General features: G+C 48.1%; 2 protein-coding genes across 2 annotated transcripts in view; both read right to left on the reverse strand.

The window, feature by feature from the left end:
- LOC121005826 overlaps nt 1-16,129 on the reverse strand; it is a 301,607-nt gene that overhangs the window by 221,208 nt on the left and 64,270 nt on the right. The gene's annotated exons all lie outside the window — the stretch shown is intronic.
- Nucleotides 7,560-16,129, reverse strand: part of LOC121005748 (E3 ubiquitin-protein ligase TRIM11-like) — a 53,845-nt gene continuing 45,275 nt past the window's right edge. The window contains 2 exon segments of the mRNA XM_040438518.1: nt 7,560-8,186; nt 8,188-9,484. Coding sequence (XP_040294452.1) covers nt 7,886-8,186; nt 8,188-9,482 — 1,596 coding nt within the window. The 5' untranslated portion in view covers nt 9,483-9,484 and the 3' untranslated portion in view covers nt 7,560-7,885.

Below are 16,129 nucleotides of genomic sequence, written 5' to 3' on the forward strand. Positions count from 1 at the left end.
AAGTGGAAAAACACATTACAGGCTGATCCAACTTTGATGTAATATCCTTAAAACAAGTCAAAATGAGGCTTAGTAGTGTGTGTGGCCTCCACGTGCCTGTATGACCTCCCTACAACGCCTGTGCATGCTCCTGATGAGGTGGCGGACGGTCTCCTGAGGGATCTCCTCCCAGACCTGGACTAAAGCATCTGCCAACTCCTGGACAGTCTGTGGTGCAACGTGACATTGGTGGATAGAGCGAGACATGATGTCCCAGATGTGCCCAATTGGATTCAGGTCTGGGGAACGGGCGGGCCAGTCCATAGCATCAATGTCTTCGTCTTGCAGGAACTGCTGACACACTTCAGCCACATGAGGTCTAGCATTGTCTTCCATTAGGAGGAACCCAGGGCCAACCGCACCAGCATATGGTCTCACAAGGGGTCTGAGGATCTCATCTCAGTACCTAATGGCAGTCAGGCTACCTCTGGCGAGCACATGGAGGGCTGTGCGGCCCTCCAAAGAAATGCCACCCCACACCATTAATGACCCAATGCCAAACCGGTCATGCTGGAGGATGTTGCAGACAGCAGAACGTTCTCCACGGCGTCTCCAGACTGTGTCACGTCTGTCACATGTGCTCAGTGTGAACCTGCTTTCATCTGTGAAGAGCACAGGGCGCCAGTGGCGAATTTGCCAATCTTGATGTTCTCTGGCAAATGCCAAACGTCTGTTTATGACCGTTTGAGCAGACACATGCACAATTGTGGCCTGCTGGAGGTCATTTTGCAGGGCTCTGGCAGTGCTCCTCCTGTTCCTCCTTGCACAAAGGCGGAGGTAGCGGTCCTGCTGCTGGTTGTTGCCCTCCTACGGCCTCCTCCACGTCTCCTGATGTCCTGGCCTGTCTCCTGGTAGCGCCTCCATGCTCTGGACACTACGCTGACAGACACAGCAAACCTTCTTGCCACAGCTCGCATTGATGTGCCATCCTGGATAAGCTGCACTACCTGAGCAACTTGTGTGGGTTGTAGACTCTGTCTCATGCTACCACTAGAGTGAAAGCACCGCCAGCATTCAAAAGTGACCAAAACATCAGCCAGGAAGCATAGGAACTGAGAAGTGGTCTGTGATCACCACCTGCAGAACCACTCCTTTATTAGGGGTGTCTTGCTAATTGCCTATAATTTCCACCTGTTGTCTATCCCATTTGCACAACAGCATGTGAAATTGATTGTCACTCAGTGTTGCTTCCTAAGTGGACAGTTTGATTTCACAGAAGTGTGATTGACTTGGAGTTACATTGTGTTGTTTAAGTGTTCCCTTTATTTTTTTGAGCAGTATATATTGAAGTGAAAAAAGTTAAAAGGAAGGTCACATTAATGCTGATGCTTTTCGGACACAATTGGGGTATTTTAACAAACTGGTGTAAAGTAGAACTGGCTTAGTTGCCCATAGCAACCAATCAGATTCCACCTTTCATTTTCCAAAGTAGCTGTCAAATATGAAAAGTGGAATTTGATTGGTGGCTTTGGGCAACAAAGCCAGTTCTACTTTACACCAGTTTGATAAATGGCCCTAAATGTGTCCTCGTATTCAGTACTTTGTATTGAAATACAGATTTATGTCTATAAAGCTCCTCTCCCTTAGAACCTCCTGATGAATATGAATTAATGCCATCTGATTACAACAATAAGGCCTCTTGTACACGAACGTGTGCGCCATGTGGCCCTGCTGCGGGCCGCAATGCACGAACACCAACCGCGGGGCAGCCTCAGCGGTTTGCAGACCCATTCACTTTAATGGGTCCGCGATCCACCCGTTCCGCTAAAATATAGAACATGTTCTATCTTTTTGCGGAACGTAAGTACGGGACGAAACCCCACGGAAGCACTCCGTAGTGCTTCCGTAGGGTTCCATTCTCCGGATTTGCGGACCCATTCAAGTGAATGGGTCCGCATGCGTGATGCGGAATGCCCACGAACGGCGCCTGTGTATTGCGGATCCGAAAATGGGGTCCGCAATACGGCCACGGAGCGCACACATTCGTGTGAAAGAGGCCTAAATCGTACAATTCCGCAAAAAATTTTCAATGGCCATGAGGTTTGACAGAGGTCAGAGAAAAAATCCAATAAGCTTCCCTTGCAAGAAACCTCCTCCAATCGCCTCCACACTGTGGTTTGTTACAGGGGTTATCCAATCCTATAAAAAGCCTCCTCATAGGCCAGGCCCCCTACACTGAATACACACTGCTCAAAAAAATAAAGGGAACACTTAAACAACACAATGTAACTCCAAGTCAATCACACTTCTGTGAAATCAAACTGTCCACTTAGGAAGCAACACTGAGTGACAATCAATTTCACATGCTGTTGTGCAAATGGGATAGACAACAGGTGGAAATTATAGGCAATTAGCAAGACACCCCCAATAAAGGAGTGGTTCTGCAGGTGGTGAGCACAGACCACTTCTCAGTTCCTATGCTTCCTGGCTGATGCTTTGGTCACTTTTGAATGCTGGCGGTGCTTTCACTCTAGTGGTAGCATGAGACGGAGTCTAAAACCCACACAAGTGGCTCAGGTAGTGCAGCTTATCCAGGATGGCACATCAATGCGAGCTGTGGCAAGAAGGTTTGCTGTGTCTGTCAGCGTAGTGTCCAGAGCCTGGAGGCGCTACCAGGAGACAGGCCAGTACATCAGGAGACGTGGAGGAGGCCGTAGGAGGGCAACAACCCAGCAGCAGGACCGCTACCTCCGCCTTTGTGCAAGGAGGAACAGGAGGAGCACTGCCAGAGCCCTGCAAAATGACCTCCAGCAGGCCACAAATGTGCATGTGTCTGCTAAAACGGTCAGAAACAGACTCCATGAGGGTGATATGAGGACCCGACGTCCACAGGTGGGGGTTGTGCTTACAGCCCAACACCGTGCAGGACGTTTGGCATTTGCCAGAGAACACCAAGATTGGCAAATTCGCCACTGGCGCCCTGTGCTCTTCACAGATGAAAGCAGGTTCACACTGAGCACATGTGACAGACGTGACACAGTCTGGAGACGCCGTGGAGAACGTTCTGCTGTCTGCAACATCCTCCAGCATGACCGGTTTGGCATTGGGTCAGTAATGGTGTGGGGTGGCATTTCTTTGGAGGGCCGCACAGTCCTCCATGTGCTCGCCAGAGGTAGCCTGACTGCCATTAGGTACCGAGATGAGATCCTCAGACCCCTTGTGAGACCATATGCTGGTGCGGTTGCCCTGGGTTCCTCCTAATGCAAGACAATGCTAGACCTCATGTGGCTGGAGTGTGTCAGCAGTTCCTGCAAGACGAAGGCATTGATGCTATGGACTGGCCCGCCCATTCCCCAGACCTGAATTCAATTGAGCACATCTGGGACATCATGTCTCGCTCTATCCACCAACGTCACGTTGCACCACAGACTGTCCAGGAGTTGGCAGATGCTTTAGTCCAGGTCTGGGAGGAGATCCCTCAGGAGACCGTCCGCCACCTCATCAGGAGCATGCACAGGCGTTGTAGGGAGGTCATACAGGCACGTGGAGGCCACACACACTACTGAGCCTCATTTTGACTTGTTTTAAGGACATTACATCAAAGTTGGATCAGCCTGTAGTGTGTTTTTCCACTTTAATTTTGAGTGTGACTCCAAATCCAGACCTCCAAGGGTTAAAAAATTTGATTTCCATTTTTTTATTTTTGTGTGATTTTGTTGTCAGCACATTCAACTATGTACTGTAAAGAACAAAGTATTTCAGAAGAATATTTAATTAATTCAGATCTAGGATGTGTTATTTTTGTGTTCCCTTTATTTTTTTGAGCAGTGTAGTTTAAGATTGATGCGATTGCTGGACATTCTCTCTTAGGCCTCTTTCACACGGGCGTCATGTTTTAGGGCCGGGGAAGATGCGGGTGCGTTGCGGGAAAATGCGTGATTTTTCCGCGCGAGTGCAAAACATTGTAATGCGTTTTGCACGCGCGTGAGAAAAATCGGCATGTTTGGTACCCAAACCCGAACTTCTTTACAGAAGTTCGGGTTTGGGTTTGGTGTTGTGTAGATTTTATTATTTTCCCTTATAACATGGTTATAAGGGAAAATAATAGCATTCTTAATACAGAATGCATAGTACAATAGGGCTGGAGGAGTTAAAAAAATAATAATAATAATTTAACTCGCCTTAATCCACTTGCTCGCGCAGCCTGGCTTCTCTTCTGTCCTTATCTTTGCTGTGCACAGGAATAGGACCTTTGATGACGTCACTGCGCTCATCACATGATCCATCACCATGGTAATGGATCATGTGATGGACCATGTGATGAGCTTAGTGACGTCATCAAAGGTCCTATTCCTGTGCACAGCAAAGATGAAGACAGAAGAGAAGCCGGGCTGCGCGAGCAAGTGGATTAAGGGGAGTTAAATAATTTTTTAGTTTTTTTAACCCCTCCAGCCCTATTGTCTGTATTAAGAATGCTATTATTTTCCCTTATAACCATTTTATAAGGGAAAATAATAATGATCGAGTCCCCATCTCGATCGTCTCCAAGCAACCGTGCATGAAAATCGCACCGCATCCGCACTTGCTTGCGATTTTCACGCAGCCCCATTCACTTCTATGGGGCCTGCGTTGCGTGGAAAACGCACAAAGAGGAGCATGCTGCGATTTTCACGCAACGCACAAGTGATGTGTGAAAATCACCGCTCATATGCACAGCCCCATAGAAATGAATGGGTCCGGAGTCAGTGTGGGTGCAATGCAATTCTTCTACCATTGTCTTACCTGTGAGTTAGTCTGGAAGTGTCTCATGCAATGTCTGATATTAAGAGTGTTAGGGCTCGTGCACACAAACATAATTTTTGTCCACATCCGATCAGCATTTTTTATGGGTCGGATGTGGACCCAAAAGATGCAGAAGAAGCAAAAGATGCAGACAGCACACCGTGTGCTGTATATTTCCGTATATCCATTCCATGGCACCTGCAAAAACATAGAACATGTCCTATTCTTAGCGCTATGTGGAAAAGGGGGTACTACCAGAGATAAATACCATTTTGCACCAAAATTTCCCCAGAATTCTGGCTTAAACTCTCACAGCAAGCCAACCAAGAGTTGTTATAGAGTCAGAGAAAAGTGTCTATCCCTGCACCACATTCATCATCCAGCCTGAGCCCCTGTGATAAATTCGGTGCAAGTTTTTGGAGGAAATCAGCCATGCTTTTCTAATTCTGGACAACCCCTTTAAGGAGTTAGATTGCAATGCTTAGGTTTTGTAGAGTTTTTCTTTAACTTGTTATAACTATGGCCCTGTGAATAAACCTCACAGGGTGGGAGACTTAGGCCTCATGCACAGGACCTTTGTTGGGGTACGTGTCCGTTGTTCCGTGATATTCTGCGGACCCATTGACTTTCAATGGGTCCGTTGAAAACTCGGAAAATGCACCGTTTGTCATCCGCGTCCGTGATCCGTGTTTCCAGTCCGTCAAAAAAATATGAGCTGTCCTATTTTTTTCACGGACAACGGTTCGCGGACCCATTCAAGTCAATGGGTCCGTGAAAAAACACGGAGGCACACAAGATTGTCATCCGCGTCCGTGATTCGTGTCCGTTTTTTTTCTATCATTTTCAAGGCAAACTTGACTTAGATTTTTATTTTTTCACTTTTCTTGTCTGGTGATCCTCCAAAAATCAAGGAAGACACACGGAAACAAAAACGGAAACAAATCACGGAACCCCGTTTTGCGGACCGTGAGGCCTAATGCTGCATTTATATGCATCGATCAAGTACAGTAGGTGTTTGTGATATTGTGCTTTTAGCACGACAGCGTCGCGCTGATACTCGGCGACATGGTGCCGAGATCTCGCACTCACTGGAATAGTGACAGCACATCCCAGCAAGCGCGTCATAGAAGCGACGGGAGATCCGACTTGGATTCCCGCCAATTCTTCTTCTTCCGCTATCCCGACGGGTCTTCTCCGCTATCCGGGGGGTCTTCTCAACTCTCCGGGGTTCTCCTTCTGTCTTCTCCGCTATCCGGGGGGTCTTCTCAACTCTCCGGGGTTCTCCTTCTGTCTTTGCCGCTCTCCGTTGTTGACTCGGCGCACCCCGGTTCTTCGTCTCGCGAGACGTCTCGCGAGACGAAGAACCGGGGTGCGCCGAGTCAACAACGGAGAGCGGCGAAGACAGAAGGAGAACCCCGGAGAGTTGAGAAGACCCCCCGGATAGCGGAGAAGACAGAAGGAGAACCCCGGAGAGTTGAGAAGACCCCCCGGATAGCGGAGAAGACAGAAGGAGAACCCCGGAGAGTTGAGAAGACCCCCCGGATAGCGGAGAAGACCCGTCGGGATAGCGGAAGAAGAAGAGCCCCCCCTGGTAAAAAAGCTAATAAAGAAGACAGGGGGCGGCCTCCGGAGCAGAAAAATAAAATATTTTAATACACTGTGTGGTTTATTTGTGTTTTTACCACTTTTCTTGCAGGTGAATGGGTAGGGGTACGATGTACCCCATACTCATTCACTTAGGGTGGGGGGCCGGTATCTGGGGGCCCCCTTATTAAAGGGGGCTCCCAGATTCCGATAAGCCTCCCGCCCGCATACCCCGACAACCAACGGCCAGGGTTGTCGGGAAGGGGCCCTGTCCTCATCAACATGGGGACAGGGTGCTCTGAGGTGGGGGGGCCGCAGTGCGCCCCCTGCCCCAGAGCACCCAACCCCCCCATGTTGAGGGCATGCAGCCTGGTACGGCTCAGGAGGGGGGGGGGGCGCTCGCTCGTCCCCACTCCCTTCCTGGCTGGCCGGGTAGCGTGCTTTGGATACGGGTCTGGTATGGATTGTAGGGGGGGCTCTCCTTACAACCCATAACAGACCTAAGGGCCCGGTATGCTCCTGAGGGGGGGACCCATGCCGGATTTTTATTTAAAATCCGGCGGGGACTTCCCCCTCAGGATTCATAACAAACGCCGCACACGTGTAGAATTGGCGGGAATCCAAGTCGGATCTCCCGTCGCTTCTATGACGGCTCTGTCTCCATCGCGGCAAGCCAGCTCGGCGCTGGCTCCCGCGATGGGGCTCGTAGGTGCTCAATCTCGCCGAGAAAGAGAGCGAGATTGACACAAAATCGGGTTCACCTACTGTACACAACTGTTGTGATAAAAGCGATCCTTCCGACAATTGCCTGTTGGATATGAAGTGCTGCGGTTCACCTTCATTGTATGAGGACGAGCTGTGGCTACTGCTTACTATACAGAATGAGTTTCTGGTAAGCAGAGTGCTGTTTACACAGCTCGATCTGCTGCCCAAAAACAATAATTGAAGTGTCCTCATGAGTGATTGTTTCAGTCAATGAACAAACATTTTGCTCGTTCATCAGCTGACCTGTGGCACCTTTAGGGTGCCTGCACACGAGTGCAGGTGAACGCACATAAGATCCGCACGAATTTTCATGTTGATTTATGTGCGTTTCTGCAGCATATCCACACCAAAATTCACAATTTCTATTGGATGCAGGTTTGCCCTAGATCTCACCCTTCATTGAAAAGGGTGAAATCCTCCACTAAAATTGCAAACATAATACAGCCCCTTTCACACAGGCATTATGTGAAATACCACGTGACAATCATACCAAATACCTGTTGAAATCCATACCTGGCATGTGTACATACCTCTTCCCTGGTGTAAGGTGCATTTACAAAAGGATGTAAAGAAATTTGGAAAGAGTAATATAATACATATAATCATGATTCAATTATTAAGGAAGATGAAAAAAAATTATGATGTTGATGTCCATCAGTGGTGTCACATGTTCCTGAAGAAGAAGACTCCTACTGGTTGTATGCCCTAGCACTTACGTTCCACATTATGTTTTTCTGCCAGGCTGTGGGTGGATTTTTCACAATATTATCAAGTCTTACAGATTGTGACAAGTCTCTGTTATTCTCAGACAACCATCATGGAGCCATAATACAGCATAAAGTGGTTGAGTGAAGATGGCAGTGAAGGTGTGCAAGTGTTTGATGTAATCACACAGCTCATAAAAGGACAACTGCCCGGCCTCATAATCCACATATATTCTGACTCTATTACTGGAGATCTTGTGAGGTAACTGGATATATGCAGTGTCATGTATTACTCCATACTGAGTATTACACTTCCCACCAAATAAACCCCAGGACTTCTTATTACCGCTGAATATATGACTGAAGTCCCCTTTTGTCCATACTGGGATAACACATCCCCACCCTCCAACTCCCTGCTTTACTGATGTTCACATCACAGTGATGTCGCCCTGAAGAAAAAGTCTTGCTGCTTAAAACTTGATTATACTGGAATCTTTCTGCTGTTTCTGGGCGATTCTGGTTTATTAGGGTTCTGGATGCAGTTTTCAGGTCTTCTGATATAAGGATATAATTACCAGCTGTATTAACATCTAGTAATATGTCTGCAGGATCCTCCACATAGATCCCTCTCCTTATTCCTGTTATTATGTCCCATAATGTGTGTAATGTGTCATAGACCACAGCCACATTCAGATCATCTACATCATGAATTGGTTTATCATAGACACCTGTGTTCTGATCACATTCCTCTTCCTCTGGATTATACAAGTCACCTGTGTGTGGTTCCTGTAAGACAGTCAGTGGATCAGTCATGTTACATAGCTCCTCAGTGAGTCTCATCTTCCTGGAAAGCTCATCCTTCTTGATTTCCATTTTCTGACTCAGAGCAGAGAATGAGAGTAACACCTGCTCTTCCTGCCTTGAGATCTCGCTCAGGACAATGTTTTCAAGGTCGTCCAGTTGTTTTCTGATGTCTGTAAACAGGGCAGTGACTCTTCCTTTTAAATTAGCTGCTTTGTCTTTTGTTTTTCTCCTGTGTTTTACCAGACTCTGGGCTCTTTTTTCTATCACCTCCCTTTTAATGGTCACTTTCTGTAGAACATTTCTCATTTTTTTCTTCTTCTTCTCATAGGCCTCATCCAGCATTTCCACTCGGTGTCCCCAGTGTTCTCCAACCAAACTGCAGGAAACACAGATGCAAGCAGCATCCTCAGTGCAGCAATACTTTAAGAGTTCCTTATGGACAGAACATTTCCTGTTCTCCAGAGAAGTGCTGGGTTCAGATAAGATGTGTTCTGCTGACTTGCTGTGAACTCTCAGGTGTTTATCACACAGAGAAGCCTCACAGTGTAGACAGCCTTTAACAGCAGGTACAGGACAGTCCACACAGTAAGTGCAGAAGATCCCAGTTTTCGCCTCTCTTGGTTGAGTAAGTAGTAAATTCTCCATTATTTTACACAAAGCAAAGTTCTTCATCAATGCAGGCCGCTCCTGAAACTCTTCTCTGCATTCAGGACAGGTATAAACTCCGGACTGGTCCTGCGTATCCAGTGCACGAACAATACAGACCCGGCAGAAGTTGTGTCCACATCTCAGCATTACAGGATCTGTATATGTGTGCAGACAGATGGAGCAGTCCAACTCGTCTCTCAAATCAGCAGATGCCATGCCTGATAGAAGAAGAGAGAAAAAGATTAGCATCTTATACCTGTAAGACTATTTTCACATCTGCAGCAGAGCTCTCTGGTAGAATGTTCTGGCTGAGAATAGCCTGCTGGAGTTCTCTGGAACCGGCATTTCTGAAAAATGCCGCCTGCCAGCAAGACCCCATTGACTATAATGGAGTCCGGCAAAGAACTGGCAGCTACCTGGCAAATATGCCGGGAATTGTTGGGACAAAGAACACTGCACGCAAATGTTTTTTCCAGTAGATTCACAGAATTCTATGCTGGAATAGTATGTTGGAGAGCCAGAACAGTTTCACAAAGCATAAGTGCATGTATGCACCCGTGCCACAAACAAATGTCCTGGCCCAGCTGTGAGTTTACTGATCCGAACTGACAGCGTCATAGGGATCTTTGATGATGTAAGATTGGACAGTAGACCTGAGGTTGCGCCAAAACACTTGTCAGTAATATGGGCACATAAATCCACTGTAATGCACTTGTTTCAAACTGGCCTGATGCAGTATACACCTAAGGGCTCATTCACACGATCGTGGTTTTGGTCCGCATCCGAGCCGCATTTTTTGCTGCTCGGGTGCGGACCCATGCACTTCAATGGGGCCGCAAAAGATGCAGACAGCACTCTGTGTTCTGTCCGCATCCATTGCTCCTTTCCGTGGCCCCGCAAAAATTAGGAGTCGTGTCCTATTCTTGTCCGTTTTAAGGACAAGAATAGGCATTTCTATAGAGGGCCGTCCGTTCCGTTCTGCAAATTGCGAAAAACACACGGGCGGCATCCGTGTTTTGCGGACACAGTTGTGTGAACAAGCCCTAAGAAAGTTCTGATCAGTTACATTGGCTGTTCAGTATAGATAGTTGTCAACTGAACACTCAATTCATCTACAGTGATTCCTCTGAAACCACCAATCGAAGAGTGGAATTTGCAGCTGTGAGATGTGCAGCGTACTCAAGTTGTGTTTGTAAATGTCCCTGGGTGTTGTAGTGCAATAGACACTGACCTGAGACGGCTGACTCTCTGCAAGGGCAGCTGATGATAGAAAAAGTTTGTGACGCCAGTGCCAATTAAACGGTGGCACGCCGTTTGCTGATAGCAGGAATAACTGAGGAACACGTGAGGTTAAAGCAGAACTCCAACTTTAGTAGTCATCATCAATATAGGGACATTAGTGGAATCGCAGTTCCTTTGCATACAGTCGATCTTTCAATACGGTTGATGCAGGCAATACAGTTCAGCAAGGTGACTTCAGATTGTTTAGCTCAGGACTTGCAGTACAGGCCGTTTACACTCTATTCCTGTCTGATCCTGGCACATAGAAACTCTTCTCCAAGGTCCAATGCCCTGCTCTGGCGTATATCCTTGGTTTTATTCTATTAAAGTACCTCCTCTGTGGACTTAAGTACCTCTTGCTTTCCTTGGTTTGCCTCTGTCCCTCTCAGCTTCCTCAGGCTCTTGAAATGAGGTATTCCTGCTTCTGCATATGGGATCTCAGGAGGGGAACCTTCTCCTTGGATTTGGAACCCGGTTACAGGGACTACAATACCCTCTCCTGGTCCGCAGGCTTCAGGCCTGGACTGGTCTCTGACATAGTCTAAACTCCAACTGCTGTAGACTGACTTTAGACTAGACTGCCCACCTTTCCCTGACTGGGCCTTATATAAACTAGGGCTCCCTAGCTCCCTCTAATGACTAAGAGCTGGAATGACACCCCTAGCAGGCCTGTACATGCAAGTTTCACAGTAACAGGGAAATACATAGCATTACATTCAATTACATTTTATAACCAACCTCCCCATAAACAAGGGGACACGACAGCACACAAAGTGACCCTTTTGTAGTGACGGGCATTACCGTCCCCGTACACTACATACCCCACTGCTTTAAGCTGAGTACGACCTCGTACTCCATCATGGATCGCCCAACTGGAATCTCTACCTGAAACAGAAAAGACACATGCAGGCATACATATAGGTAATTCATCTGCATTTACATTCAGATCAGGTCCAATTGATAAAGGTAAAGGGTGGTGACAAGGGGCGTCGTTCTCTTCTTCTCAGGATAGTGAATGGAACTGGGGCGCTGACCTGGCACAGCGTAACATTATAACCAGGATAGTCCATGACAATGAATAAGTCCATATTAGAACAGCAAAATAGATAAAACAGTATAAAAGTTCTTGGAGGCTCAAAGAACAAACATGAGTCCGTACCCAGATTACTTTCCTATTAGATCACAGAGGCTCTCATGCGGTGGAGTCCATCTCTGGGCACATTTCCTTTTAAAAGAGCAAAAATCTCAGAGGCTCAGGTTCTTTTGAGTCTGACTCCGGGCACGGTTCCTTAGTATCAAGTTGCACAATAAAATGACAGCAAAGACAAGTGCTGTAATACCCCTGATCAACCTGAAAAGGGGGTTAAGGGTAAAAGGTGCAACTAAGGAACAGGCACAACTTGGCGTGGGATAGCAAAAGCAGGCAGGAGGTCCTGGAAACAAACTGGGCTCCGTTGACTTTAATACTTCAGTGGTCAACACCCACCACTGAGCCGTGGAGGAACTGGCAGCAGCAACAAACAACCAGTAAACATAGGACTCCTGTCCTGAAAGGGTTAATACCATCATTCTTTGGCGAAATAAATCAAAGGCCTAGCAGGCTGATTCACAGGGGTATGTCATAATTACCCGGCTCTGCTGGCAAATACGGCCTGTAGTAGTCCTCTACAGGAGGATGTGCCCACATAACTGTGTTAGGGGGCAGCTGCTAGGTAAAGGGGCCCCTAATAGGTATTGGCCCCATGGGCCTAGTGGTAAACCCTTGGGTGGACCGTACTGGTCCCGGCATAATAATTGTGGGATGAAGTGGAGTTGATACCGCCGCCGCAAGCGGTCCGGTGGGCTCTGTGCAGCAACTTCCAGCAACAGGGGGTCTTCTTTGGGGCACCGACGGAGCGGTGGTAGCAGAAGGTGGTCTACGGGTGGTGACAGGCACCCTTACCTCGTCCTTCTTTGGCGGCGTCTGGATCCTGGCGGTCGCGATCTTGCGCAGCTCCCGCAACTTCTCCTCCAGCCGAACAATCTGTTCACCGATGCTCTCCGTGTCGGAGTCGCTGTCATCTGCTGGCGCCGCCGGCGCAGGTACAGTCAACGATGGCGCGGACTCGGCCTCTGAAGGTTCTGGTGGTGCATCGGGTCTCCGACCTCTCCGGATGTTCTCAAAGGTATTGCGAAGTCCTTTTAAGTTTTCCATATCTTGTATGGTCTTCTCCCGACGGGGCAGCTCGGGGGAAGGATAGGGGCTCACCCATTTCTCCAACACGGTTGGCTGCCAGAAGACGTTAGGCCCAATGAAGGAGCTCCGCTCCTGGAAGGCGTGATGGGCCGGCTCTGGAGAGCGTTCCGGTTCCCGCTCGCAGCCAGAGTAGTCTTCTTCTTCTGCTTCCCAGTCCTCAGGTCCTCGCTTAGGACGGGTCACGGCAGTTGCATAAGGCCCTCTCAGGCTCTCGGCAGGGGTGAACTCCACTTCCTCTCCCTCGCGGAGGCTGTGCTGATAGGAAGGGAGGTAGTCTCTTTTGACAGATCTTCTGTTGACATATAAGTCTCTGCCAGTTAGGTAGTCTTGGATGAACCCGTAGCCACGGGTTTTGTCAAAGGACACCACCAACCCCTTTCTCCTTTCCAGGCGGGGTTGTGTGTTGCTGTGTCTTTCATGAATAGTCTTGGTCAACTCCTCATAATAGATCTTCGTCTTTGTATTTCGCTTTATAGCGGCCTCCCGGATCTCTGCCATTAGTGAAGACCACTTGAAAGAGGGCTGAAAGAAGTCTCTCCAAGAGCCATAGCAGGACTCTGGTTCTTTCTCCCGTGGCGGGCAGGCGGGTTTCTCCGGTCCCGGAGAGTAGGCCGGTGGAGCCTCCTCTGGCTCTACACCAATATCATCCATCTTTGGTATCTCAGGCGCGGACGTTGCAGCAAAGCTCTGTTCACTCTGTTCCAACATGCTCGATCCTTCTCTGGAGAGCGATAGGGTCGAGTCAATTAGATCAGCCAGCTCCTCCCATTGCACTGAGAGGCCGCCCCCCAGGTATTCCAGTATATGGAAGGCGGAGTCCATGCTGGCAGACATGCAAATGTCCAGATAAGCAGTGGCGCCTGACCTTGAACTCTTTCCCGCTATTTCCTCAAAAAGGCGCCAATTTTTCCCGCCTTTTCGGGATGAAGATGACGCAGCAGCTATTTCAGCAGCCTCAGCGGCCATCTTTGGGTAGAAACGCTGTCTATTCACTGACAGCAAGCAGGATGATGAAAAGTCCATAAAACCACACTCCAATGCGGCGATTTTCTTCCTCTTGATAGCGCAACACTGCACAGCGCTTTTTGGAGGTTCTAGGTACACTTTGGGTATGTTTTTTCAGTCCACAAAGTCCACTTTAATAAAACAGGCAAATTGTCACTTTGGTCACAGGGCAACTGTATAAGGCACAAAGTTCACGCTTCTTGCACTATAAAGCGTGCGTATCCTGTTCGTGACGCCAAAAGAGAGGTGCAGCGTACTCAAGTTGTGTTTGTAAATGTCCCTGGGTGTTGTAGTGCAATAGACACTGACCTGAGACGGCTGACTCTCTGCAAGGGCAGGTGATGATAGAAAAAGTTTGTGACGCCAGTGCCAATTAAACGGTGGCACGCCGTTTGCTGATAGCAGGAATAACTGAGGAACACGTGAGGTTAAAGCAGAACTCCAACTTTAGTAGTCATCATCAATATAGGGACATTAGTGGAATCGCAGTTCCTTTGCATACAGTCGATCTTTCAATACGGTTGATGCAGGCAATACAGTTCAGCAAGGTGACTTCAGAGTGTTTAACTCAGGACTTGCAGTACAGGCCGTTTACACTCTATTCCTGTCTGATCCTGGCACATAGAAACTCTTCTCCAAGGTCCAATGCCCTGCTCTGGCGTATATCCTTGGTTTTATTCTATTAAAGTACCTCCTCTGTGGACTTAAGTACCTCTTGCTTTCCTTGGTTTGCCTCTGTCCCTCTCAGCTTCCTCAGGCTCTTGAAATGACTCCAGACTGGTTAACAGTGGTCTTCCTGCCTCTGCATATGTACTCTCAGGAGGGGAACCTTCTCCTTGAATCTGGAACCCGGTTACAGGGACTACAATACCCTCTCCTGGTCCGCAGGCTTCAGGCCTGGACTTGTCTCTGACATTGTCTAACCTCTGGTTAGACTAGACAACAAAGCTTAGACTGACTGACTTTCCCTTCCCTGACTGGGCCTTATATAAACTAGGGCTCCCTAGCTCCCTCTAATGACTAAGAGCTGGAATGACACCCCTAGCAGGCCTGTACATGCAAGTTTCACAGTAACAGGGAAATACATAGCATTACATTCAATTACATGTTATAACCAACCTCCCCATAAACAAGGGGGAACGACAGCACACAAAGTGACCTTTTTGTAGTGACGGGCATTACCGTCCCCGTACACTACAGATGCTTTGCGCATCTCACGCAGGAATAAAGGATCAGGCATGCTGAAATCCAACATGTCCAATTACTCTTTTCCTCTGACATCAGCTGTCAGGAGATAGTCAGTCAGTCTCTCCTGTCATATTTGGCACATTCAGACTACTTTAATCTAATGGTTATGTCCAGTTTAAGAATTCAGTCACCTTCTACAAGAACAGGAAACCATCTGGCCCTATAGCACTGTTTTGAATAGTATTCTTTATGTAACTTTAATAGCTTTAAAGAGGTTGTCCAAGTTACCTTGGACAAGGGCCCCATGCTATTAAATATTTTTAAAAAATCCTATACTCACCCTTTCTCCTGCACGGTCCTACTCCTGTAGTTTGTATTCAAAGTTGCTGTGATGACATGAAGTTATATGACATGTGACTGCTGCAGCCAATCACTGTCCTCAGTGGTATACAGATTGATAGCACTGATTTACAGTGAGTGACTGGAGCAGCGATCTGCTGTATACATAAATATTACCGCTGAAGGTGTCACGAGGGTGTCAAGAGCCACGCCTTACTCCGTTATACCCGGGGTCAGGAAGTCGCAGCGGGTGGCTGCGCGCTCTATGTAGAAAGATAGGGCTGTTTCTTTATGGTAGCTTTCTGGGTTTGCCTTGCAACCCTTTTTGGCTCACTCAGGGATCCGTAGCTCCTTCTCCTCAGCTGTTTCTTGTCCAGCACTCCCAACCTCCTTATATTCCCCTCTCCCACTTCTCTGGTTGCCAGATATAGAGCTTCCTGCCTGGACTTCTATACTGACCCACTGGAGCTGTGTAGCAGAGATTCCTGGTTGTTGTTCCAGAACGTTACCCTCCGGATCCCTGTTGGGCCTTTGTGGTTTGCTGTTGTCGCCCACCTGGGATTATATGTTTGTCTGTATTGTCTGTCCTCTCCTTGGTGTTTTCCTCTTAGTGTCAGTGGTGCGGACTAGTGATCCCACCGCCCCGTTCACTACATAGGGCTCATCTTAGGGAAAGCCAGGGTTTAGGCACGTGATCGGCGTACGGGTGAGGAACCCGTCTAGGGACGTCAGGGCAGTCAGGTGCCAGCCGCAAGGTGAGTTAGGGGTCACCACCTTTCCCTCTCCCTTGGACAGGGCCTTCCCATTTCCCTCC

Source organism: Bufo bufo, chromosome 1 (genome assembly GCF_905171765.1).
Source record: "Bufo bufo chromosome 1, aBufBuf1.1, whole genome shotgun sequence".
In the NCBI taxonomy this organism is placed as follows: domain Eukaryota; kingdom Metazoa; phylum Chordata; class Amphibia; order Anura; family Bufonidae; genus Bufo; species Bufo bufo.